This window comes from Oncorhynchus mykiss, chromosome 12 (genome assembly GCF_057628025.1).
Source record: "Oncorhynchus mykiss isolate SJ-2025 chromosome 12, ASM5762802v1, whole genome shotgun sequence".
NCBI lineage: Eukaryota > Metazoa > Chordata > Actinopteri > Salmoniformes > Salmonidae > Oncorhynchus > Oncorhynchus mykiss.
In genome coordinates, this window is record NC_143033.1 from 67,464,756 (window position 1) to 67,489,779 (window position 25,024).

At 40.7% G+C, this 25,024-nt stretch overlaps 1 protein-coding gene across 5 annotated transcripts in view; it reads right to left on the minus strand.

Moving 5' to 3' along the window:
* Positions 1 to 10,312: 10,312 nt before the first annotated feature.
* LOC110538004 (membrane-spanning 4-domains subfamily A member 4A) overlaps positions 10,313 to 25,024 on the minus strand; it is a 29,795-nt gene continuing 15,083 nt past the window's right edge. For 3 of the 5 annotated variants that reach the window (XM_090193070.1, XM_090193071.1, XM_090193069.1), the window contains exons 2-8: positions 22,184 to 22,354; positions 21,966 to 22,082; positions 21,482 to 21,538; positions 21,022 to 21,186; positions 20,583 to 20,705; positions 16,243 to 16,332; positions 10,313 to 11,040 (exon numbers count right to left, since the gene is read on the minus strand). In XM_090193070.1, coding sequence (XP_090049196.1) covers positions 10,945 to 11,040; positions 16,243 to 16,332; positions 20,583 to 20,705; positions 21,022 to 21,186; positions 21,482 to 21,538; positions 21,966 to 22,082; positions 22,184 to 22,354 — 819 coding nt within the window. In that variant the 3' untranslated portion in view covers positions 10,313 to 10,944. Of the gene's footprint in view, positions 11,041 to 16,242; positions 16,333 to 20,582; positions 20,706 to 21,021; positions 21,187 to 21,481; positions 21,539 to 21,965; positions 22,083 to 22,183; positions 22,550 to 25,024 lie in introns of those variants that run through there. The other 2 variants (XM_036938071.2, XM_036938069.2) reach the window with 2 other exon arrangements.

A 25,024-nucleotide genomic window follows, 5' to 3' on the forward strand; every position in this document is an offset into this window, starting at 1 on the left:
TCTGAATCGAACACAGAACCCTATGATTAGTTCAGATTTGGACCAAAAACCAACATCCGTGGATAAGGAAATCAAGACCTGTCCAGATGGCACCAAAAAAGACATCTAAGATGTCCAAAAGGCATCAGTGTCGGTCAATGCTGTGAACTTGATCTCCACTATAAAAATCATCTAGACAATATCTCACAATACGATTAGACTAACATTTAGTTTTTAACAGCAGAGATTTGTATAAACCTTACTATCTGTCTCTCTAAGATTTGCAACATTGTTTCAATATTCAAATCCAATTTCCAACTGTCCAAATCAAAACCAAAAAAAATAAAATGTTATTGGTCACATACACATGGTTAGCAGATGTTAATGCGAGTGTAGCGAAATGCTTGTGCTTCTAGTTACAACAGTGCAGTGTCATGACGTTGGCCTGGGGGCTAGGTTTATGACAGCCATAAATACCTCTTCCCCTCTTTTCCCTCTCTCTACCCTACCAAGGTTACATTTGCAAAACCCTTGGTTAACATAGAGATTCTGGGAACATCAGAAGGTGGGGGGAAATGACCTATATTCTGTCAATCCGATCAATGGAACATATGCGGTGGTACTTAATGAATATGATGTCAGTTCGGTTGTCATCTGAGACATTCTCATCAATGATAAGATGACAAACATAAGATAGGGCTCTGCTCAATCAGTGGCCCGCCCCTGTGAAGGGACATGGGATATAAAACTTTTCAAACACACCCTCCTCTCCCTTCCTATATAAGCCCTTGACGACAATATAACCTCCTGTTCTGAGGATGTGAGGATGACGGTCCTATGTCAGAATGATTCAGATAATAACTACAGAATGAAGCCAACATCAGCGTGACCTTTGGTTGCGAATGGTATGAACTTTGAACTCTTATTCACTACAGAATTGATACCTCCTAGCCGTTGAGTTAGCAACAGCAGATGCAAACGAGGGTTAGGAAGGAACAGACAGAGTATCCCGTCTATCACACAATTACTTTACTACAACGTATCCAATTGACCACCAGAGACATTCTTCAAAGGACTCGGTTGGGCAACAGAGCCTTCCATCTACCACCAACCTACTGAAGCACAGCTCAGAGTAAATATTTATTGCATTTTCCTTTTCCAAATGGGCGGTAATTTAGAATGCATAAGATACTGTATTTACGATAGCATAGTCTTCCCGCTCTTTCACTCAAACACAGCCCCTTTTCTTTTGTGTAACAAGCTGTCATATCTGTTCCGCCCGCTAGGGACGTTTTCCTTTATGACGTAATTTGTAATCCAGTTATGATTTAATTATGTGTATATGTAATTTTGTGTGTGTCACGGTCTTCCTACTCTTCATCTCAAGATGAGAGGCGAGAAGGATCAGAGGACCAAAATGCGGCGTGGTATGTGTTCATGGTGAATATTTAATTAAAGAAAGTACTGAACACTGCATACAAAAACAATAAACCAATAACGACATGAAGCTACAAATTAGACCTGTGCTGACACAAGCAACTAGCATAGACAATCACCCACAAACAAACAGTGCAACCCAGGCTACCTAAGTATGATTCTCAATCAGAGACAACTAATGACACCTGCCTCTGATTGAGAACCATACTAGGCCGAAAACAAACAAATCCCCAAATCATAGAAAAACAAACATAGACTGCCCACCCAACTCACGCCCTGACCATACTAAATAAATACAAAACAAAGGAAATAAAGGTCAGAACGTGACAGTGTGATTAGTTAGGTATTTAGTAAATAAATAATAAAACCCAATTTTGTATTGCTGATTCAACTTGTGAGCCAGGGTTCGTGCAGATAACCAAGAATTTACTACTTTCAGATGAGTCTGAATTAAGATGACGATTAATATTGACAGCTATTGATGTAAAATATTACTAGGTCTTTAAGAGTTTATTCGGAAGATAACAGCTCTATAAATATTATTTTGTGGTGCCCCGTGTAACGGTCGTCGGTGGAAGAAGGTGAGGACCAATGCGCAGCGTGGTAAGTGTTCATATTCTTTAATAGAACTCAGAACACTAAAATACAAAACCAACAAGAGAACGAAATGAAACCGAAACAGTTCTGTCTGGTACAGATATAAAAGAGAAAATAATCACCCACAACTCAAGGTTGAAAAACAGGCTGCCTAAGTATGGTTCTCAATCAGGGACAACGATTGACAGCTGCCTCTGATTGAGAACCATACCAGGCCAAACACAGAAATACCAAATCATAGAAAAAAGAACATAGACTGCCCACCCAACTCACGCCCTGACCATACTAAAACAAAGACATCACAAAGTAACTAAGGTCAGAACGTGACACCCCGACTCTCTAGTTAATTACATTTACATGATTAGCTCAATCAGGTAACATTAATTACGGATAAATTATTTTATAGAATAGCATGTCATATCACTTAATCCGGCAAAGCCAAAGACACGACAGCAGTAACATCTAACAAGTAATCTAACAATTCACCCTACAAACAGCTAATACACACACATTTAAAGGGGTGAACGAGAATATTTACATATATATATATATTTGGATGAGCGATGGCAAGGCAAGGTGAAATAGATGGTATAAAATACAGTATATACATGTGATATGAGTAAGGTAAGATATGTAAGCATTATTAAAGTGTCAATATTTAAAGTTTTCACTATATATTTTACCTCTTGATGATGTCATTCAAAAAAATAATGTTAACTTTCACTGCTAAGCGGATGACACATGGCTGTACATTTCAATGAAACATGGTGAAGCCCCAAAATTGCCCTCGCTGGAAGCCTGTGTTTCAGACATAAGGAAGTGGATGGCTGCAAACGTTCTACTTTTAAACTCGGATATAACAGAGATGCAAGTTCTAGGTCTCAAGAAACAAAGAGATCTTCTGTTGAATCTGACAATTCATCTTGATGGTTGTACAGTCGAATCAAATAAAACTGTGAAGGACCTCGGCGTTACTCTGGACCCTGATCTCTCTTTTGATGAACATATCAAGACTGTTTTAAGGACATTTTTTTTCCGTTTACGTAACATTGCAAAAATCAGACATTTTCTGTCCAAAAATGATGCAGAAAAATGTATCCATGCTTTTGTTACTTCTAGGTTAGACTACTGCAATGCTCTACATTCTGGCTACTCGGATAAAGCACTAAATAAACTTCAGTTTATTACTCCAGTGCTAGCCTCCTTGCACTGGCTTCCTGTCAAGGCCAAGGCTGATTTCAAGGTTTTACTGCTAATCTACAAAGCATTACATGGGCTTGCTCCTATCTATCTTTCTGATTTGGTCCTGCCGTACATACGTACGCTACAGTCACAAGATGCAGGCCTCCTAATTGTCCCTATAATTTCTAAGCAAACAGCTGGAGGCAGGGCTTTCTCCTCTAGAGCTCCATTTTTATGGAATGGTCTGCCTACCCATGTGAGAGACGCAGACTCGGTCTCAACCTTTAAGTCTTTACTGAAGACTCATCTCTTCAGTAGGTCCTATGATTGAGTGTAGTCTGGCCCAGGAGTGTGAAGGTGAACGGAAAGGCACTGGAGCAACAACCACCCTTGCTGTCTCTGCCTGGCCGGTTCCCCTCGCTCCACTGGGATTCTCTGCCTCTAACCCTATTAAAGGGGCTGAGTCACTGGCTTACTGGTGCTCTTCCATGACGTCCCTAGGAGGGGTGCGTCACTTGAGTGGGTTGAGTCACTGACGTGGTCGTCCTGTCTGGGTTGGCGCCTCCCCTTGGGTTGTGCCATGGCGGAGATCTTTGTGGGCTATACTCAGCCTTTTCTCAGGATGATAAGTTGGTGGTTGAAGATATCCCTCTAGTGGTGTGGGGGCTGTGCTTTTGCAAAGTGGATGGTGTTATATCCTACCTGTTGGGCCCTGTCCGGGGGTATCATCGGATGGGGCCTCAGCGTTTCCTGATCCCTCCTGTCTCAGCCTCCAGTATTTATGCTGCAGTAGTTTATGTGTCGGGGGCTAGGGTCAGTCTGTTATATCTGGAGTATTTCTCCTGTCTTATCCGGTGTCCTGTGTGAATTTAAGTATGCTCTCTCTAATTCTCTCTCTCGGAGGACCTGAGCCCTAGGACCATGCCTCAGGACTACCTGGCATGATGACTCCTTGTTGTCCCCAGTCCACCTGGCTGTGTTGCTGCTCCAGTTTCAACTGTCCTCCCTGCGGCTATGGAACCCTGACCACTGTGATAACTATTATTCGACCATGCTGGTCATTTATGAACATGTCAACATCTTGGCCATGTTCTGTTATAATCTCCACCCGGCACAACCAGAAGAGGACTGGCCACCCCTCATAGCCTGGTTCCTCTCTAGGTTTTGGCCTTTCTAGGGAGTTTTTCCTAGCCACCGTGCTCTACACCTGCACTGCTTGCTGTTTGGGGTTTTAGGCTGGGTTTCTGTACAACACTTTGATATATCAGCTGATGTAAGAAGGGCTATATAAATACATTTGTTTTGATAGTGCAAAGTATCTGCAAATCAGACACTATAACACTATAATATATAAATACAAATCGTTGCGTTAATAAAGCCGCATTCAAACATGGTCCCTTTTTTGCTTTCTTGAGCAAGGCAGATCCAAACTGCAGGTGTTTCAGCTTATCTCAGTGCTTTCTGTGGTTGTGGGGTAGCCAGCATAAAATATGGAGCATAGGGGTTGGTAATGTTCTCTAGTTGTGCAGTGATTGGCTCAGTGTTCTGTCACTCATGGGGACACTACATCACCACAAAATCTACAGGTAGAGTTCGAAAATTCAAGCCCCTATGGTTCTGCAATAGAGTTACATTAGAAGTGCGCATCCATCCAAGTTAATTGGCCACAGATGAAATGATGTTCAATCACATTAAATATACCATAGCTTTGATTGGACTGATCATGTCAACATCATACTTAAAAAATCTTAGCTAGCCAGCTAGCAGTCATCATCACAAATTAAGTTGACAATCTACTGGAAAATCCTTATCAATCCTTGTCATATTGTCACGAATACCACCGAAGGTGGCTCCCCTTCCTGCTCGGGTGGTGCCCGGCGGTCGTCGTCGCCGGTCTATTAGCTGCCACCGATCCCTTTGTCCTTTTCGTTTGTTTTTGTCTAATTGTTTTCACCTGTTCCTTGTTGGGGTTTTGGGATGGGTGTTATTTAAGTTTGTTTTGCCCGCTGTTTGTGTGGGCTTGTTGTGTTTGTTATGTTTGTGGTGTATCGTCGGTTTTGGGTTTTCGCTGTCCGGGTTTGTGTAACTATGTTTTGGGTTTGTTTTGCACCTGTGTTTTAGGGCATTCACCCATGTTTGGACCTGTTACTTTGTTAAGGACATTAAAGTGTTTTTTTCCCGTTTACTTTGCTCTCTGCGTTTGACTCCTCACCCATCACTCACCCACCGTTACACGTGTGAAGAGAAATTATGAAGAGAGATTATAGATAAAACATATAGTGCTCATTGGCCATTTGACATAAACATTAAACAACAAGTCGGAAATCGCAAATTCAACAATGAGTGGTTTGGAAGGAATCAGTGGCTAATTGCAAGCGTTGCGAAGCAATCACTAGCCTGCTATTCAGTGCAGTGGGTGTGTGGTCCAAGTCTGGTATCAAGGGTCTATTTTCCAAGTTGAAAATGATGAACATTCAACATGATGGGCCAGAAAAGGTTCAAGGTTCAAGTACATTAGCCATGTTGTCAATCCAGCATGACTTCTGCCGTGTTCAAAACATCTGGAAACTCGGAACTGGGAGACCTGACTTCAGTGAGTTCAAAACAACTGGGAACTCTGAAAAAAATTAACACCGACTGGGAAAATACCTTTTGAATGGTCATCCAACTCGCAATTCCAATATCTTCGCTTATAATGTGAAGAAAAAGCCTAATAGTTTATCAACGTTAAGCTAAACCTTCTGATATGTTGCGTCAGCCTCATTGCATACATTTTTTTTTTGATGCTAGTGGTTCTATTAATTTGGGATCTATCGCATCCCAAACTATGTTTGGAATATTTATTTCCTGCACAGAATAGGTCAACTTTTGTACTTTGGGGGATAGTAGATTGACATAGGCTAGTGATTTTGCTGTTCGTTAGGCCTACTCATCTTGTTGGCTGACGAAAAGTAAATGTGGACAGTTCTTCCAATATCTTCAATATGCGCCTTGGAATTGGATAAGAACGGGTGCAGTTGCGTCCTGGATGTGTCTGTCTTCACTTGTAGCCTGTGAGAAATACCCACGGAGAGCCATGTGAGTGTGAGGTTCTTCGGAGCGCGCAGCATGCAGCCTGGAGAAGGGAATTAATAGTTATTATATTCAGCCCGAGGGCACAACGGCCAAAGGCCGCAAAAGGCATGGACTTTTAGGGGGCAGTACGGCCACACAAAGGGGATGCCGCTGTGAAATTTTAGGCATTAACAAGTGCTTGACAAATTGTGAATTAGAGACTAATGAAGTGTATACAGCCTGTGAAAAAAACTATGCAGAGCTCATGCCTTTCATGCGTATTTTTTCAAATCATCATGAGAGTTGCATCATGCAGCCTTAGAATGTATTAAAAATCTATAGCCCAGTCACAACTAAAGTTACATAAATAACTCTAAATTAAGCATATAGGAGTACCTTTCTCTTTATTAACCACTCAACACAGAATAGCCGCATGTGCGCACACCCTCAAATCATTTGAAGAAAATATTATTTATATTTTTCTCAGCTTTGTTCAATTGTATTCTAAATACTATACAATAATATCAAATAATGCTGCGCAATTCTAATAAAATCTTGTCTGCTAATATGCAAATTAATTTATTGTGATGGTGTAGGCTATATTACATGTATTTATTAGACTTTTTAAAATGTAGATGTTCCAAAGGTCTGCATCAGTGACTTGTAGGCTGGAAGCCAGGAGATGCTAAATGTGTTTATGTTAATTATGGTCAATTACCATGAGACATGCAGTTATTTGCTTGACAATCACCGGCTGACAAAATTTCATGACTGCCACAGCCCTACACCCAGGTACATCTCTGCAGTGGTCACCTACACTCATTAAAACCCACTACCGTATTCCACTACTTTGACGCTTCCTGCTACTACCCATGCCAATGGCCTGAGAGGACGGGACACCACCCCTCAACAAACCCTGTAACTCTTCTGAAGTCAAATCTCATATACCCAAATACTTCTCTGCAGTTGCCACCACCACATCTATTTTCTGTGATTCACTTTCCATTTCTGCGGTACAGTTGATAACCGTTGCTATGAACGCTAAGAAGACAACCTTGCTGAAGCATAACTCATTCATTACCCTATCCCTTTGTACTGGCACAAATCTACTACTCAGCCTTGACCCATTCTCCTCCACTTTCTTCACTGCCTCACAATACGACACCCTCTGCACTACCCTGGCTCTGGTCACTTCAATCTGCCTCTCACACCGGACACTTACAATACCCAGTAACATGAGCACCCCTACAATTGACACACACAACTTTATCCACCGAAACTACACAATCCTCTGTTGCATGCCCTCCAGCGCACTTCCCACATCTTGGAATCTCCCGCTTACGCACTCCTGCAACATGACCAGAAATCTGACTCAAAACGACTGACAATGACTCCTATTTTTCACCACGCTCCCCACCTGGTCTACGTCGCACCAGACAGGAGGCATCACAAACACTAGGAATTTTCAATTTCAATTGTTCCACACTTAACGCTACCCCAGAAATCACTGCGTTCAATGGTGCCTTATTCCTAAGAGCAAAACAAGAAACAGATCTTGACCCAAATTGAGTGACACAAAGCACCTTCTCCCTCTGACCAGAAGTAACACAAACAAAAATCACAAGTCCACTACAGGTTACCTTCACTGATTCAACTACACCCAATTCCTTTCTCACCCATCTTGAAACCACAAATGGATCCACCAAAAGGCAAGCATCCGAAAAGTGAGGCTGACTGACAACTCTTTGAAATTTCAAGCAACTTGCATTCAGTGAGCAGCGTTGCAGTAAAATCCTCTAGTAAATGTGGTGATACACAAATCAACTAAAACACCATTAAAATTGCATCAAAAATATATATTTGTCTCTTGTGATGCGCTGACAAACTTTGGAACTGGTAGGTACATCTCATGGCTTCATGCCTTCTTCTCCATGTAACTGTCAGGTGAAGGTAAAGGTACAAGGGTTGGCAAGGTACAAGGGTTGATTTTATTACAACAAAATGTAATGGATTAAAAATGTAAAGAGGTCAAGTAAAAAAAAAATAACAGAGGAGGAATTGGGTAGAGCATACAAACCCGGTTCAGGGTAAGGGTTTAGGTTTAAGGCAGGGTTTCCCAAATTCGGTCCTCAGGACCCAAAATAATCAACTAATCATGAAGCTTTGATAATTTGAATCAGCTGTGTAGTGTTAGGGCAAAAACCAAAACTTGCATGCCTTTGGATCCCGAGGACCGAGTTTGGGAAACGCTGGTTTAAGGGGAATGGTTGGGAATAGGATACGAACCCAGTTTAGGGTAAGGGGACTTTTGGGTTAGGGGAAATAACTTAATTAAAAATAGAAAGTAGGGGATGGAAACTTGTTCTTTAGAATACTATAGGGGGAGTGACAATTTGTGATTTTTGAGTGGTAGAATGAATGGTTGTGGTTATTGTTGTTTGTGTTTCCATTGTTCAACAGGTGTGGCAGAGAGGATTACGCACAGGTCCTCTCCAGAGCAGCAACATACCGTTTACACATTAGTTTGGATCTCAGATAAGTTTTCAGGTAAGTAATTACGTAAGTATACATGTTAAACTTCTTATGGCTGGGGACAGTATTGAGTAGCGCCTGGCACTTTCACTGGCTGTTGTCATATCGATCCCGTTAGCGGTATCTCAGCCCAAAGAAGTTAAAAGGCCAATCTGGCTAAGTATGCATGTAATAAAAGTCCATTCCAGTTAAGAATACATATTTTAAAAGAGGGATTATATGACAAAGAAAAGAACAAGTAAAACATTCCCAAAAGCTGTTCTTGGGGATGCTTTGCTGCCCCAGGACCTGGACAACTTGCCTCAATAAAAGGAACCATGAATTATGCTCTGTATCAGAGAATTCTACATGTGAGCTGAAGCTGAAGCACAGCTGGGTCATGCAGCAAGACAACGATCCACAACTCACAATCAAGTCTACATGAAAATGGTTAAAAAGCAACAAATTTGAAGTTTTTGAATGGGCTAGTCAAAGTCCAGACCTAACCCCAATTGAAATGTTGTGGCAGGACTCCTTTAAAACCCACAAATAAGCCCCCATGAAATGCAACTTTTCAGGGAAGTTAGGAACCAATTTACACAGGCAGTTAGGAAAGCTAAGGCTAGCTTTTTCAAACAGAAATTTGCATCCTGCAGCACAAATTCAAAAAAGTTCTGGGACACTGTAAAGTCCATGGAGAATAAGAGCACCTCCTCCCAGCTGCCCACTGCACTGAAGCTAGGGAACACTGTCACCACCGATAAATCCACAATAATTGAAAATTTCAAGAAGCATTTTTCTACGACTGGCCATGCATTCCACCTGGCCACCCCTGCCCTGGTCAACAGCCCTGCACCCCCCACAGCAACATGCCCAAGCCGCCGCCATTTCTCCTTCACCCAAATCCAGATAGCTGATGTTCTGAAAGAGCTGCAAAATCTAGACCCCTACAAATCTTCAGGGCTAGACAATTTGGACCCTCTCTTTCTAAAATCAGCCGAAATTAGCCGAAATTGTTGCAACCCCTATTACTAGCCTGTTCAACCTTTCTTTCGTATCGTATGAGATCCCAAAGATTGGAAAGCTGCCGCGGTCATCCCCCTCTTCAAAGGTGGAGACACACTAGACCCAAACTGCTGTAGACCGATATATATCCCACCATGCCTTTCTAAGGTCTTCAAAAGCCAAGTTAACAAACAGATCACCGACCATTTAGAATCCCACCGTACCTTCTCCGCTATGCAATCTGGTTTCCGAGCTGGTCGTGGGTGCACCTCAGCCACGCTCAAGGTTCTAAACAATATCATAACCGCCATCGATAAGAGACAATATTGTATTTTTTTTTATAAACTCAGATTCTCTTTATCGAATAGTTGACTTAGGTTGAAGATCTGATAACATTCGGTATAACAAAATGCAAAAATAGAGAAAATCAGAAAGGGGAAAAATACTTTTTAATGGCACTGTAGAAGCAACTGTCATTTTTCATACTTTGGTCATCATACTTTGAAATGGTTTCTTAAAAGATCATAACATTTCATGAAACACATGGTTTTGACTGTTCATGAACTTTAATGTTGCAGACACTCAAGATAGAAATGATATAGGCTAATGCCCAATGTAAACATCCACACACCACTCCCTCCTTATCAGGATGTTTTCAGACCCTTCAACCAATTCTCCAAAAATATACATTTATTTAGGTCTAGCATTACGTTAAAGATCAATATTTACCCGAAATATGAATGGCATTAATTACATTGTATACAAGATAAAAGTGACTTCAAACAAAAAACAAATTATGTCAGTTTTATTGTTTCAAGACATTAAGTTAAATATGCATTTGTGTGTTATTAAAAATGATGCATCATCATATTCTGTCATATAGCAGTGGTTGAATTTAGTTGATAAATCAGCTATACTTTTATATAAGAAATGATGATTAAATTATATCAATTAAAGAAAGATAGAAATTACAAAAACATGAGGTTATAAAATCAATCATATAGTAACCTAAAAATTATACTGAAACATTGCATTACAATACATTATCAATATTTAACTGTCAAATTATTCAGATCAGTAATGTGGTGCTAACCGTTGCCTGGCTTGAATCAGAAAAATAGGCCTAGAGAACACAATTTCAACAAAAAAAAGCACAATGTATTCACGGAGGCCCAATTCTCAAGGGATGACAGCAGTGTATTGAGGAGGCAGGGGATTCTTTTGAAACCCTGTACCCATACCGTCTCCCACAGGACCATTTGGGTAGTTCCCAGTCTGTAATGAAAACAACACAGGACATATATGACCTTAACTATAGTTAGGTCCCAAATGGCACCCTATTCCCAATATATAGTGCTTTACTTTTGATCAAAGCCTGCACCATATACCCTATATAGTATACTGGGCCAAAGCAGTGCACCATACAGGGATTAGGATGCCATTTGGGTTGCATGCTATGATAGAAATTCTACAATAAAGAGATGTTAACAAAAAAGCTACAGTACGTACACATGCTCAGTATCTATGACTTAAACTGATTACTTACTGGGTTGAGCTGGTAGAGTGTCAATATTGCATGATCATCACATCCTTGCAATTATATTACATCGCTAATGTTTATTTTAAATTTAGTTTCAGTTCATTTTCAGACCTTTATTGTTAGTTTTTATTTAGTTTAAGTTGTGTAAAAATATTTACATTTCACTCTCATAATATTTATTTTTAGTGTTATGGACAGAATCAAATCTAATTTGATTTGATACATGCTTCGTAAACAACAGGTGTAGACTAACAGTGAAATGCTTATTTACGGGGCCTTCCCAACAACGCAGAGAGAAAAATAAATATTATTATTTCAAATAATAAAACGAGGAATGAGTAATGATGACATGGCTATATACACAGGGTACCAGTACCCTGCACAGAGTCGATGTTCAGGGGTATGAGGTAATTAAGGTACATATGTGCATATAGGTAGGGGTAAAGTAACTAGGCAACACAATAGATAATAAGCAGTAGTAGCAGCGTATGTGATGAGTCAAAAGAGTTTGTGAAAAAGGGGGTCAATGCCAATAGTTCGGGTAGCTATTTGGTTAACTATTTAGCAGTCTTATGGCTTGGGGGTTGAAGCCGTTCAGGGTCCTGTTGGTTCCAGACATGGTGCATCTGTACGGCTTGCCATGTGGTAACAGAGAGAACAGTTTATGACCTGGGTGGCTGCGGTCTGAATATGTTTAAGGCCTTCTTCTACCACCGCCTGGTACAGAGGTCCTGCCAGGTCACTGCTATTCTCCTTATAGGCCGTTTCCTCGTTGTCAGTTATCAGGCCTACCACCGGTGTCATCAGCAAACGTGATAATGGTGTTGGAGTTGTGTGTGGCCACTCAGTTGTGGGTGAACAGGGAGTACAGGAGGGGACTAAGAACACACCCCTGAGGGGCCCCCGTGTTGAGAGTAAGCATGGTGGATGTGTTGTTCACTACCCTCACCACCTGGGGCGGCCCGTCTGGAAGTCCAGGATCCAGTTGCAGAGGGAAGTGTTCAGTACCAGGGACCTGAGATTGGAGTTCACAATGGTGTTGAATAGAGATTGCGACATCTGTTGGGACGGTATACAAATTGGAGTGGGTCCAGGGTGTCTGGGATGATGGTGTTGATTTGAGACATGGCCCGCTTTTCAAAGCCTTTCATGGCTACAGATATGAGTGCTAAGGGGCAACAGTCATTTAGACAGGTTAGCTTGGCGTTCTTGGGTACATGGACTATGGTGGTCTGCATCAAGGTATGTAGGTATTACTGACTGAGTCAGGGAGAGGTTGAAAATGTATTTGAAGACATTTGCCAGCTGGCCAGCACATGCTCTGAGTATGCACCCTGGTAATCCGTCTGTGAATCCGTCTTTGAATGTTAACCTGTTTAAAAATGCCTTACACAGTAGTCCGGAATAGCCGGTGCTCTCATGCATGGCTCAGTGTTTCTTGCCTTGAAGCGAGCATAGAAGGCATTTAGCTAATCTGGTAGGCTTGCGTCACTGGGCAGCTTGTGGCTGGGTTTCCCTTTGTAGCCCATGATAGTTTGCAAGCCCTGCAGAGCGTAGTAAGATTCAATCTCCGTCCTGTATTGATGGTTTGCCTGTTTGATGACTTGAGGAGGAGGTAGCGGGATTTCTTAAAAGCGCCCGGATTAGTGTCCCGCTCCTTGAAAGTGGTAGCTCTAGCCTTTAGCTCAGTATGGATGTTGCCTGTAATCCATGGCTTCTGGTTGGTATATGTACGTACAGTCACTGTGGAGACAACCTTGTCAATGCACTTATTAATGAAGACTGATGTGATAAACTTGTCAATGTTGTCGATAAATTCCGGAACATATTCCAGTCTGCTAGCAAAATCGTCTTGTAGCTTAGCTTCCGCTTCATCAAACCACTTTCATATTAAGCTTGTCACTGGTACTTCCTGTTTGAGTTTTAGCTTGTAAGCAGGAATCAGAAGGATAGAGTTATGGTCAGTCCCAGGGCCTGGTCTGGAGTAAGCAGAATGTCCAGAGCTGCCGACTTGTTGAAGAAGAATTGCCATCCAATTCGAGGTTAGTGATCTCTGTACTGATGTCCAGAAGCTGTTTTCGGTCATAGGAAATGATGACGGAGACATTATGCACAGCAAAAGTTACCTTCAATGTAAAAAAATAAAACACACAAAATAGCAGAATTGATCAGTAGCCCGTAAAATGTCTGCTATCCACTGCAGTGCCATCTGGTAGCCAGTTAGCATGACGTGGGAGGATAGGAGCCATTTGGGTTGTAAAATGTTTGGTTGCTTTTTGGGATGTCACTTCTTGCAAACGGGGGGAAGTAGTGGCACTGTGTCGCAGTGTTAGACTACAGACACCTTGGATCAAATCCAGCTGTATAACAACTGGCCGTGATTGGTAGTCCCATAGGGCGGCGCACAATTGGCCCAGCATCGTCTGGGTTTGGCCGGTGTAGGCCATCATTAAATCAAGTAAATAAGAATTTGTTCTTAACTGACTTGCCTAGTTAAATAAAGGTTAAATGAATAAAATAATTCTGTACATTGGAGTCATTCCATGTCCCTTTTGAATAGCTGAGGTGATTTTCTCAAGTGTAAAATGCTCTATCTACAAACAATTGATTCTCGATTGCGATGCGGTTTTAGATACCGTGAACACTCAGCTTAATTATCATCCAAAAACAATGTAGAAATACAAAAGATACACTTACTGTTTTCTGTTTTACCGCACATTTCCACTGAGGTTTTTTTGTATAACACAAACTGTAAACCCCAATGTGCTCTCATTACTATTTTTTTAAAGAAACCTGTGGCACTTATGCCAGAGTACAGTTACTTGTTGATTTTGTTGTCTGTAGTGGATCCAGATTTGAGTTATATCAATTTGAAAATTCTGAGTAGCCCCCCCCCCCCCCCCCCCACTAAGCCTTACCAGTGTGCCCTTTCAATTGAATTGTGGAGTGACCACCCATAACTGTATTTGTCAGTGACAAAGATGTGGTTGTTAAATTTGACATTTTCACTCCTGTGGCCTTCACCAAGTGAGTTGCTAGGCAAATGTTATCATTATATTTAAACCATGAAAATACATAAGGCCTTATTTTGAGGCCTAGCTTTACCCTATTTCAAATGCATGGTTTACAGGCCACATCAGGCCACTAAGTAATGTTGCAAATTTCCAGTAACATTCCCAAATTCCAAACGAGATTTCTGGAAAACCTGGGAAATGTTTTAAAGTTTAAAGTTTTAATCCCCTGCAACCTGAATGAATAACTGCTGCTAGGGTTAGGAGATAACCTAAGCCATTTAAAAAACTGGAACAACTATTTCAGTAATGGGAGCAAAAATAAATAAATGATTGGATTAGATTAGAAAATGTGTTATGTTATTTATCTTTGTGTAGCACAAGATGAATCAATCAATCAGTCAATGTACATGCAAAAACACAGATATTTAAAACAAAATCCTCCCCCACCGATCTACATGCAGTAGAGCATGCTGGGAAAATAAAACATAATTTAAAAAAATATAGTTGTGTGACTTCTCATTTAGTTTTGAGTCAGTACCACATAAATATTTTAATTTTTTTATTATTATTTTATTTATCCGTTATTTTACCAGGTAAATTGACTGAGAACACGTTCTCATTTGGTGACCGTGATGGTTTGAGGGCCAGATTGGGAATTTAGCCAGGACACCGGGGTTAACACCCCTACTCTTACGATAAGTGCCATGGGATCTTTAATGACCTCAGAGAGTCAGGACACCCATTTAACGTCCCATCCGAAAGACGGCACCCTACACAGGGCAGTGTCCTGGGGCATTGGGATAATAATGTAAGGACCGACGCTGGAGCCGAGAAGCAGGTACAGGGTGTCAAACATTTAATGAGGATCAGACAAGGAACAAGACAGGAACAGCGTCAGCTCACAGGTAACAAAACGACACACGAATATTAATGTGAAAATGGGAAACAGAGCTGGGGGACAGACAGATATAGGGAAGGAAAAAACACAATGTTTCTTTGTTTCCTTACGAGTTTCCATTAGCTCAGAACGTGCAATGCAAAACACCTCCGTGGGAATCTGTGTTAAAATGGCGCAGAGTAAGTGTGTCTTTTGAATTTGTAAAATCATTTTGGGGTGATATGAAAGTAGAATTTTCCAAAACCGTATTTGCACGCATTGATTATTAACAGTTAGACAGAGAATCGGGAAAGTTTAACACGTTGGCCCTGCTGTGGTCAATTGTTCAAACGAGAACCCTATGGCTGTATGGACTGGGTTCTCAAGAGCTTAGGTTAGGTTAAAATTATAAAGTCACAAATGGCAAAAATCACCAGGGGCTAATCGTTCAGTTGAAAATAGTTGCGTTTTAGTAACTTTGATGGAAAGTGTTCTATCTAATGATGTATATAAACCCTGGATTGTAATTAGCCATTGAGAGCTTTGAAGTTTAGCTCACACAATATAATGTGAAAGTATGCATTAAGGTGTCTGTAATAGAATAAACATGTCAAAAACGAATGTAGACATTAATAAATGCACTTCGATAGCTTACACAATTTGATTTACATTGGAGGAGTGCCAAGATGCACAGCCACGGCTTGGCCGTGGCTTCAATAAAACAACCCATGTCAGTCATACAGGGTTTATACACATTGATTATATCACGTGCAACTACCTCAACAATTTTAATTGGACGATGCTTAAACTTCAACTCAAACGTTTTTTTATGTTCCCAAGTACGGACCCACAGAATTTCATACACTGACCAATGTTTTGGTGATTACACAATTTGAAATTAAAGTTTTCGCAGTGGAAATGTAAAATATTACTCCAGAAACTCAGTTATTAGGACACTGGTGAGATCTTTTTAATTCAAATTTTAGATAACGATCAGCCTATTTGATATGGCGACCCTGCAGTTCAACCTCCAAAAGATGTCATACCTCGTAGTTGATCAGAGGAGGGTAAGGTGTGTTGCTTGGAGTCATGCTGCCATGAGGTACCGGTATTTGATTCCCAATGATGAACACTTGCTAAAAGACAGACATGTCAATTTTAAGTACATTTCTAGTAATTCATTATTGAATATACAGGTGTCATGACTGCTCAGTGCTCTTACAGTTGCCAGAACATACTTTTGTATATAGAGTGTATGTGGACACCCCTTCAAATGAGTGGATTCGGCTATTTCAGCCATACCCGTTGCTGTCAGTGGTATAAAATCGATTACCCAGCCATTCAATCTCCATAGACAAACATTGGCAGTAAAATGGCCTTACTGAAGAGCTCAGTGACTTTCAATGTGGCACCCTCATAGGATGCCATCTTTTCAACAAGTCTGTTCATCAAATTTCTGCCCTGCTAGAGCTTCGCCGATCAACTGTAAGTGCTGCTATTGTGAAGAAGAAACGTCTATGAGCAACAACGGCTCAGCCACAAAGTGGTAGGCCATACCAGCCAAGTGCTGTCTTCGGTTGCAACACTAACCACGAGTTCCAAACTGGCTCTGGAAGAAATGTCAGCACAAGAACTGTTCGTCGCGAGCTTCATGAAATGGTTTCTATGGCCGAGCAGCCTCACACAAGCCTAAGTTCACCATGCACAATGCTAAGGGTCGGTACCTTCCCGAATGCATTGTGCCCACTGTAAAGTTTGGTGGATGAGGAATAATGGTCTGGGGCTGTTTTTCATGGTTTGGGGCAGGCTAGGATAAAACTACAGCATACAATGACATTCTAGATGATTCTTTGCTTCCGACTCTGTGGGAACAGTTTGGGCAAGGCCTTTTCTGTTTCAGCAAGACAAGCCCCCGTGCACAAAACGAAGTCAATACAGAAATCGTTTGTCGAGATCGGTGTGGAAGAACTTGACTGGCCTGTACAAAGCCCTGACCTCAACCCCATCAAACACCTTTGTGATGAATTATGAATACTGAGCTATAATGTATGCTCAAATTATATTATTTTATACTAATACAATTGCAAAGTGAAAGAGATGCTTTTTCTCTCGAAAAGATAGTGGTAAAAATGATTGACACCACTGTTTCCAATACCTGTCAATATCTCACCTTGTGAGGATAACGACACTGAGCCTTTTTCTAAAATGTCCTGGTACTGGTGTCATGACAATTTGTTTCAGAAAATGTAAGATTTCTAAGGAGCCAATGTCACCAGGTGAGTGTTTGGTAGCAAATAGACATAGCTCTTTACGCGCCTCACACTTAGCAATAGTGGTTTCCTTGAATAAATTCATTTTGACTGTAGTAATCCTTTGTATCTTGTTTGGAATTCATTGCATTTTCTTGTATTAGTTTGTGTGGATTTTATTGCGGGAGAAACTGTAAGCTCTCTCACCATCCACACACACACACACCATACTCTCAAACACCTGTGTCTTTATAGATCACCTGATGTGTGTTTACCACCACCATTTGTCTGCCCCTAGTGGTCGGGAGTGTAATTGCCCAAATAACACCATAAGCTACACCCAAATTGGCTCCAACACACCGGCCCCTAATGGTGAACAGCAATTACCCAATAAAGTGAAATGTGAGTGAATCCTCTTTCACTTCTTCTGTGGTTCAGAGTTCTTCCCAGGTTCCTCTGTACCCGCTTGGAGTAGCCAGATCTTGGCAACAGGTCTGTCCAGTTCTCCTGTTCTGTTTTATGTCTCACAGACCAGACCTGACCCTTCCTGTCACATTAGGTTTCCAACAACTTTCCCATCAGCCACGACCCTCTCGGTGACCAGCTTAATATACGACCCCTTATGCTTTCTATATCCGTTTACTCCAAACTGTTGCTACAAGAGCTGGGATAACGACATACCCCAATCTCTTTCACAGCAATGGCAAGGATGGAGGGCTTTGACTATTTTCTACATTGTAGAATAATAGTGAAGACATCAAAACTATGAAATAACACAAATGGAATCATGTAGTAACCAAAAAAGTGTTAAACAAATCAATAGTTGTTTTAGATTTTAAATTCTTCAAAGTAGCCACCATTTGCTTTGATGACAACATTGCACACTCTTGGCATACTCTCAACCAGCTTCACCAGGAATGCTTTTCCAACAATCTTGAAGAGGTTCCCACATATGCTGAGCACTTGTTGGCTACTTTTCCTTCATTCTGCAGATTAACTCCTCCCAAACCATCTCAATTGAGGTGAGGTCGGGTGACTGTGGAGGCCAGGTCATCTGATGCAGCACTCCATCACTCTCCTTCTTGGTCTAATAGCCCTTACGCAGCCTGGAGGTGTGTTGGATCATTGTCCTGTTGATAAACAAATGATAGTCCTACTAAGAGCAAACCAGATGGGATGGCGTATTGCTGCAGAATGCTATGGTAGCCATACTGGTTAAGTGTGCCTTGAATTCTAAATAAATCACTGACAGTGTCACCAGAATAGCACCATCACAGAGATCATCCGTTTACCTACTCTGTGTCTCACAAAGACACAGCGGTTGGAACCAAAAATCTAATATTTGGACTCAGACCAAAGGACAGATTTCCACCTGTCTAATGTCCGTTGCTCATGTTTCTCGGCCCAAGCAAGTCTCTTCTTCTTATTGGTGTCCTTTAGTAGTGGTTTCTTTGCAGCAATAGGACCATGAAGACTTGATTCACGCAGTCTCCACTGAGCAGTTGATGTTGAGATGTGTCTGTTACCTGAACTCTGTGAAGCATTTATTTGGGCTGCAATTTCTGAGGCTGGTAACTTTCCTGTAGCGGTCCTCATGAGAGCCAGTTTCATTATAGCGCTTGATTGTGACTGCACTTGAAGAAACTTTCAAAGTTTTTGACATTTTCCACATTGACTGACATTGTCTTAAGGTAATAATTGGACAGTCGTTTATCTTTTCTTTTTTGAGCTGTTTTTGAGCTGTTCTTGCCATAATATGGACTTGGTCTTTTAGCTACCTTGTCACAACACAACTGATTGGCTCAAACACATTAAGAAGGAAAGAAATTACACAAATGAACTTTAAACAAGGCACACTTGTTAATTAAAATGCATTCCAGGTGACTACCTCATGAAAGCTGGATGAGAGAATGCCACGGGCGTGCAAAGCTGTCATCAAGGCAAAGGGTGGCTACTTTGAAGAATCTTAAATATAAAATATATTTAGATTTGTTTAACACTTTTTGGTTATTACATGATTCCATATGTGTTATTAAATACATTGTAGAAAATAGTAAAAATATAGAAAAACCATGAAATGAGTTGGTGTGTCCAAACTTTTGGCTGGTACTGTGCATCTTCCGTTCATGCTGGGAAATGAGAGAGTTGCTCCCATGAATCAGAAAGCCTTCCTAGGCTTGAGCTCATGGCCTCTGTGTTTGCAGGAAATTATCTTAACAACAGCAAGAACTGTGAGCTCTCCCACCATCCACACACACGCCATATGTTCAAACACCTGTGTCTTTATAGATCACCTGGTGTGATTACCACCACCATTTTTCTTCCCCTAGTGGTCGGGAGTGTAATTGCCCAAATAATACCATTATATAAGATACACCCAAATTGTCTCTTACACTGGGTAAAGTTCATGATGCATTTGACCTTAACAAGGGGCCCAGGACCAGTGGAAGAAAATTAGCCCCATACATTAAAGATCCACCATCATATTTTACAGTATGTATGGTGTTATTTTCTGCTCTTGCGTTCTCATTTCGATGCCAAACTCACCACTGGTGTGTGTGGTCAATGAGCTATTTTCATGTCATCCAACAAATGTAAATGCCTGGAGTTTACTAAACGGCATTAGCACTTGGATTGAACACTGTGATTTGATCAGATGACATGAACATAGAGCTCTTTCGCCACACACACCAGTAGTGGGTCTGGTGTTGAAATAAGAATGCATTAAGCAGAAAAGAACCCCATAAAATAAGCGCAGACCAAGGATATCGATGATCTGGAAGGATTCTGTACGGATGAATGGTCTAAGATCCCTCCCAAAGGGGTCTCCAAATCACAAAACATTTTAGAAAAAGTGTCAGTGCTGTTATCCTTGCACAGTGAGGTATTGAAAACAGCTGTGTCATTCATTTTGACCCATACCTGTTTGAAAAATAAATATAACTTGTTAAGCAAAAACTTTCTCTGAGCAATTGTATTAGTACACATTTTTGTGTGCATACGATGTATTTTAAACAGTCATTTCTGCTCATTTTTATCAAGGGTGTCAATCATTTCGGACCACATTGTATATGGAACTAGATTTCTGTCTAAATGTTGTACAACATTTTGACAGAAATCTATGTCCAAAGACTCACCTCAGGGGTGGAACGGCAGCACTGGCAGACAGCTCTGCAGGCGAATGACGAGACACAGATGGACAGTATGAACTCCAGCATGGAGAAAACAGCCAAAACACCTGATATTCCCTGGGACCTGACCTATAGACAGAGAGGAACAGGAAACAGCAGTGAACTAGACTACACCGCCATTTTGGATTAATTATGTACAATTAAACTCTGACTCCCATTTCAGTGTGGGCTAACAAGAAGTATAATTTAACTCAATAGCATCTAATTCACTATTTCTTGCATGTTTGAGATGTCACATGTATGCTACAAATGGGGTATAATTTAAACTAATAAAAAACATGAAACAGTACGTACAATAGTCTAGTAATATGATTATAGATGATAAATTCCCCTTTACCGATTTACAAATATCTCCTGACCAAAGGAATAAGCATTTGGTATATACCCAATACTGTTGACAGACATAGGATGGAGTGTCGTATGAAGGATAGCCTGGATAGCCACAGTAGTAGCGGTAAAAGATGATCCCAGCACTGTCTAAAGAATGCAGAATGGTGCCAGTAACAGCAGTAACCGTGGCGACAACATTCATTCCAAGGGAGCCTTTTACCTAAGGGACAGAGCAGAAAGTGGACATAGGAATGAATGATTGGTTGTGAAGAATGAAATGCAATATAAAATACAGTGTGTTGACAATCATGATTGCAAGTCTTTATTAAAGGGGCAATTCGCAATTGCTGAATCGCCAGTGCCCACCCCACTGCTTGTGTTGTGGGAGGAAAACAAACAGGTTGAATGAAAACATGAGGGCCTATATGTGAAGTAGATTCTATGTTTTGAAAAAGAGTGGAACTTTATAAATCAAAAGCCTAAACTTTATTGAGGCAAAAATAGTTGATACTGACCAGACATTTGTTCAGTTTGTTGTCAGCAGCAACAGTTAGAGAGCCTGCAACTACATACTGAGATGGAACAAGGAAGATATTATACAAGCCTACGTACCAAATGTCACCCTATTCTCTACATAGTACACTACAAAATTACTGTACTATATAGGGAGTAGGGTGGGACAAACATATTACTACAGTGTGACCAAAATTCAAATTCAAGTTTAATTCCTCCCACATAGAAGTCAACAGAAACTGAAATGCATGAGTGTATAAACGGCACAGGCCGAGCCAAATAGATATACATTGATAAAAGTAATTTGTTAAGTCATTCATTATACATTAAAGATTTAATAAAAACATGTAAAAAATGCACATACTGTATTGTTTTTAATGCATTTATTTTCAAAATATGACATGATTCAATTATTAGGATGTTTTCTTTGCATCACGACAGACAGGAAATTTAAAAAAATATTATTAGACAGAGCAGCTCACTCACAATGATGGATCCCCAGACAAATATTCCACTAATTCCTCCAATATTGTCTACTTGTGGTCCTGCAGTCATCACGATTCCTGTCAACAGCATTATCAAACCAATCATGATCTGTATGGTCTGTGAGAGAAAAACAAAGCAGGATTTTTTTTTCTCTTCTTCCAATACATTCAACCAAAATGAAAAATTATTTTCAAATGATATAAAACATAAATTCTTACTCCCAGCGTTTTTGGATGCCCTGCCCGGAAACTTCCCAGCACTGAGGAGACCGTCTGTCCCAGACAGTGAGGAGCAGATGCGACCACTGCAACCCCCATCCCGTTCCCATAGGGGTAGACATGGTTGATGACCACCTCCCCGTTAGTGGTGGTTGTTTGAGAGCTGGACATCTTCACAGAGGACAGAAGGATGTTTGTAGTACAGTAAGAGGTGATATGGCTGGTCAGCTGTGTATTGTTGAGCCTCATGCAAAGTTTGTACTCTACCTGGGACTTGCAAAATACAGTGCCTTGCGAAAGTATTCGGCCACCTTGAACTTTGCGACCTTTTGCCACATTTCAGGCTTCAAATATAAAGATATAAAACTGTATTTTTTTGTGAAGAATCAACAACAAGTGGGACACAATCATGAAGTGGAACGACATTTATTGGATATTTCAAACTTTTTTAACAAAACAAAAACTGAAAAATTGGGCGTGCAAAATTATTCAGCCCCCTTAAGTTAATACTTTGTAGCGCCACCTTTTGCTGCGATTACAGCTGTAAGTCGCTTGGGGTATGTCTCTATCAGTTTTGCACATCGAGAGACTGACACTTTTTTCCCATTCCTCCTTGCAAAACTGCTTGAGCTCAGTGAGGTTGGATGGAGAGCATTTGTGAACAGCAGTTTTCAGTTCTTTCCACAGATTCTCGATTGGATTCAGGTCTGGACTTTGACTTGGCCATTCTAACACCTGGATATGTTTATTTTTGAACCATTCCGTTGTAGATTTTGCTTTATGTTTTGGATCATTGTCTTGTTGGAAGACAAATCTCCGTCCCAGTCTCAGGTCTTTTGCAGACTCCATCAGGTTTTCTTCCAGAATGGTCCTGTATTTGGCTCCATCCATCTTCCCATCAATTTTAACCATCTTCCCTGTCCCTGCTGAAAAAAAGCAGGCCCAAACCATGATGCTGCCACCACCATGTTTGACAGTGGGGATGGTGTGTTCAGCTGTGTTGCTTTTACGCCAAACATAACGTTTTGCATTGTTGCCAAAAAGTTCAATTTTGGTTTCATCTGACCAGAGCACCTTCTTCCACATGTTTGGTGTGTCTCCCAGGTGTCTTGTGGCAAACTTTAAACTACACTTTTTATGGATATCTTTAAGAAATGGCTTTATTCTTGCCACTCTTCCATAAAGGCCAGATTTGTGCAATATACAACTGATTGTTGTCCTATGGACAGAGTCTCCCACCTCAGCTGTAGATCTCTGCAGTTCATCCAGAGTGATCATGGGCCTCTTGGCTGCATCTCTGATCAGTCTTCTCCTTGTATGAGCTGAAAGTTTAGAGGGACGGCCAGGTCTTGGTAGATTTGCAGTGGTCTGATACTCCTTCCATTTCAATATTATCGCTTGCACAGTGCTCCTTGGGATGTTTAAAGCTTGGGAAATCTTTTTGTATCCAAATCTGGCTTTAAACTTCTTCACAACAGTATCTCGGACCTGCCTGGCGTGTTCCTTGTTCTTCATGATGCTCTCTGCGCTTTTAACGGACCTCTGAGACTATCACAGTGCAGGTGCATTGATACGGAGACTTGATTACACACAGGTGGATTGTATTTATCATCATTAGTCATTTAGGTCAACATTGGATCATTCAGAGATCCTCACTGAACTTCTGGAGAGAGTTTGCTGCACTGAAAGTAAAGGGGCTGAATAATTTTGCACGCCCAATTTTTCAGTTTTTGTTTGTTAAAAAGTTTGAAATATCCAATAAATGTCGTTCCACTTCATGATTGTGTCCCACTTGTTGTTGATTCTTCACAAAAAAATACAGTTTTATATCTTTATGTTTGAAGCCTGAAATGTGGCAAAAGGTCGCAAAGTTCAAGGGGGCCGAATACTTTCGCAAGGCACTGTAGGTGTGTGCATCAGCCAATTATTAGACTTTCCTCATTGCTGAGCGACCCTTAGTTCCTTCTTGTCTTATCTTCCCATCTTGGGCTTGAAGTTTTTGTCTATCGAACACAGGCTATAAAAGAAACTCATAAATGTATTTTGTTATGTGCTGTATAGGCAACCATTTTCAAGGTGTAGTATAATAAAGTGATTCATTTAAACAAATACTTTGCCCCTCTGTGGGGAGACATCCTGAAATAAATCAGAAGTAGGTGAAATAACCGGAAAAACTGTATATTAGTGAATGTTAAATTGTTAGTGAAAAGGCATTAGATAAGCATGACAAACAAAAAATAGCTTTGTAAAGTGGAGTCTATATTAATGCTGTGATATCATGTTAACATTAGCTCTCATTAGCTCGTGTCTATTCCTGCACCCCTCTCTTCCTCTCATCTCCCCTCTCATCTTCCTCTCCTCATCTCACTTCCTGTTCTCCCCTCCTGTCTCTTCCTCTCCTCTTTCTTCCAAGGTTTGTGTTTTAAAAGTTTTAGAAACATCTCAAGGATGATCAATGGAAACAGGATGCACCCGAGCTCAATTTCGAGTCTCATAGAAAAGGGTCTGAGTATTTAAGTATATAAGGTATATCTGTTTAATACTAAATTAGCAAAAATGTTTTTAAAAAAAACAGCTTTCACTTTGTCATTAAAAAAAATATTTCGTCAATTTTAGAATAAGGATGTAACGTAACAAAATGTGTAAAAAGTGAAGTGAATACTTTCCAAATGCATTGTATCTGGTCTAAAAAGGAAGGAATATACAATCATGAGAATCCACTTTTGTAGACAATATACTGACGCACAGACAGTGCATTGCGCAAACAAAACATCCCTCACAATATCAACTGGAATTACTTGGGGCTATTACAGAACTTTGTGCTGAAAACAAATATTTGAT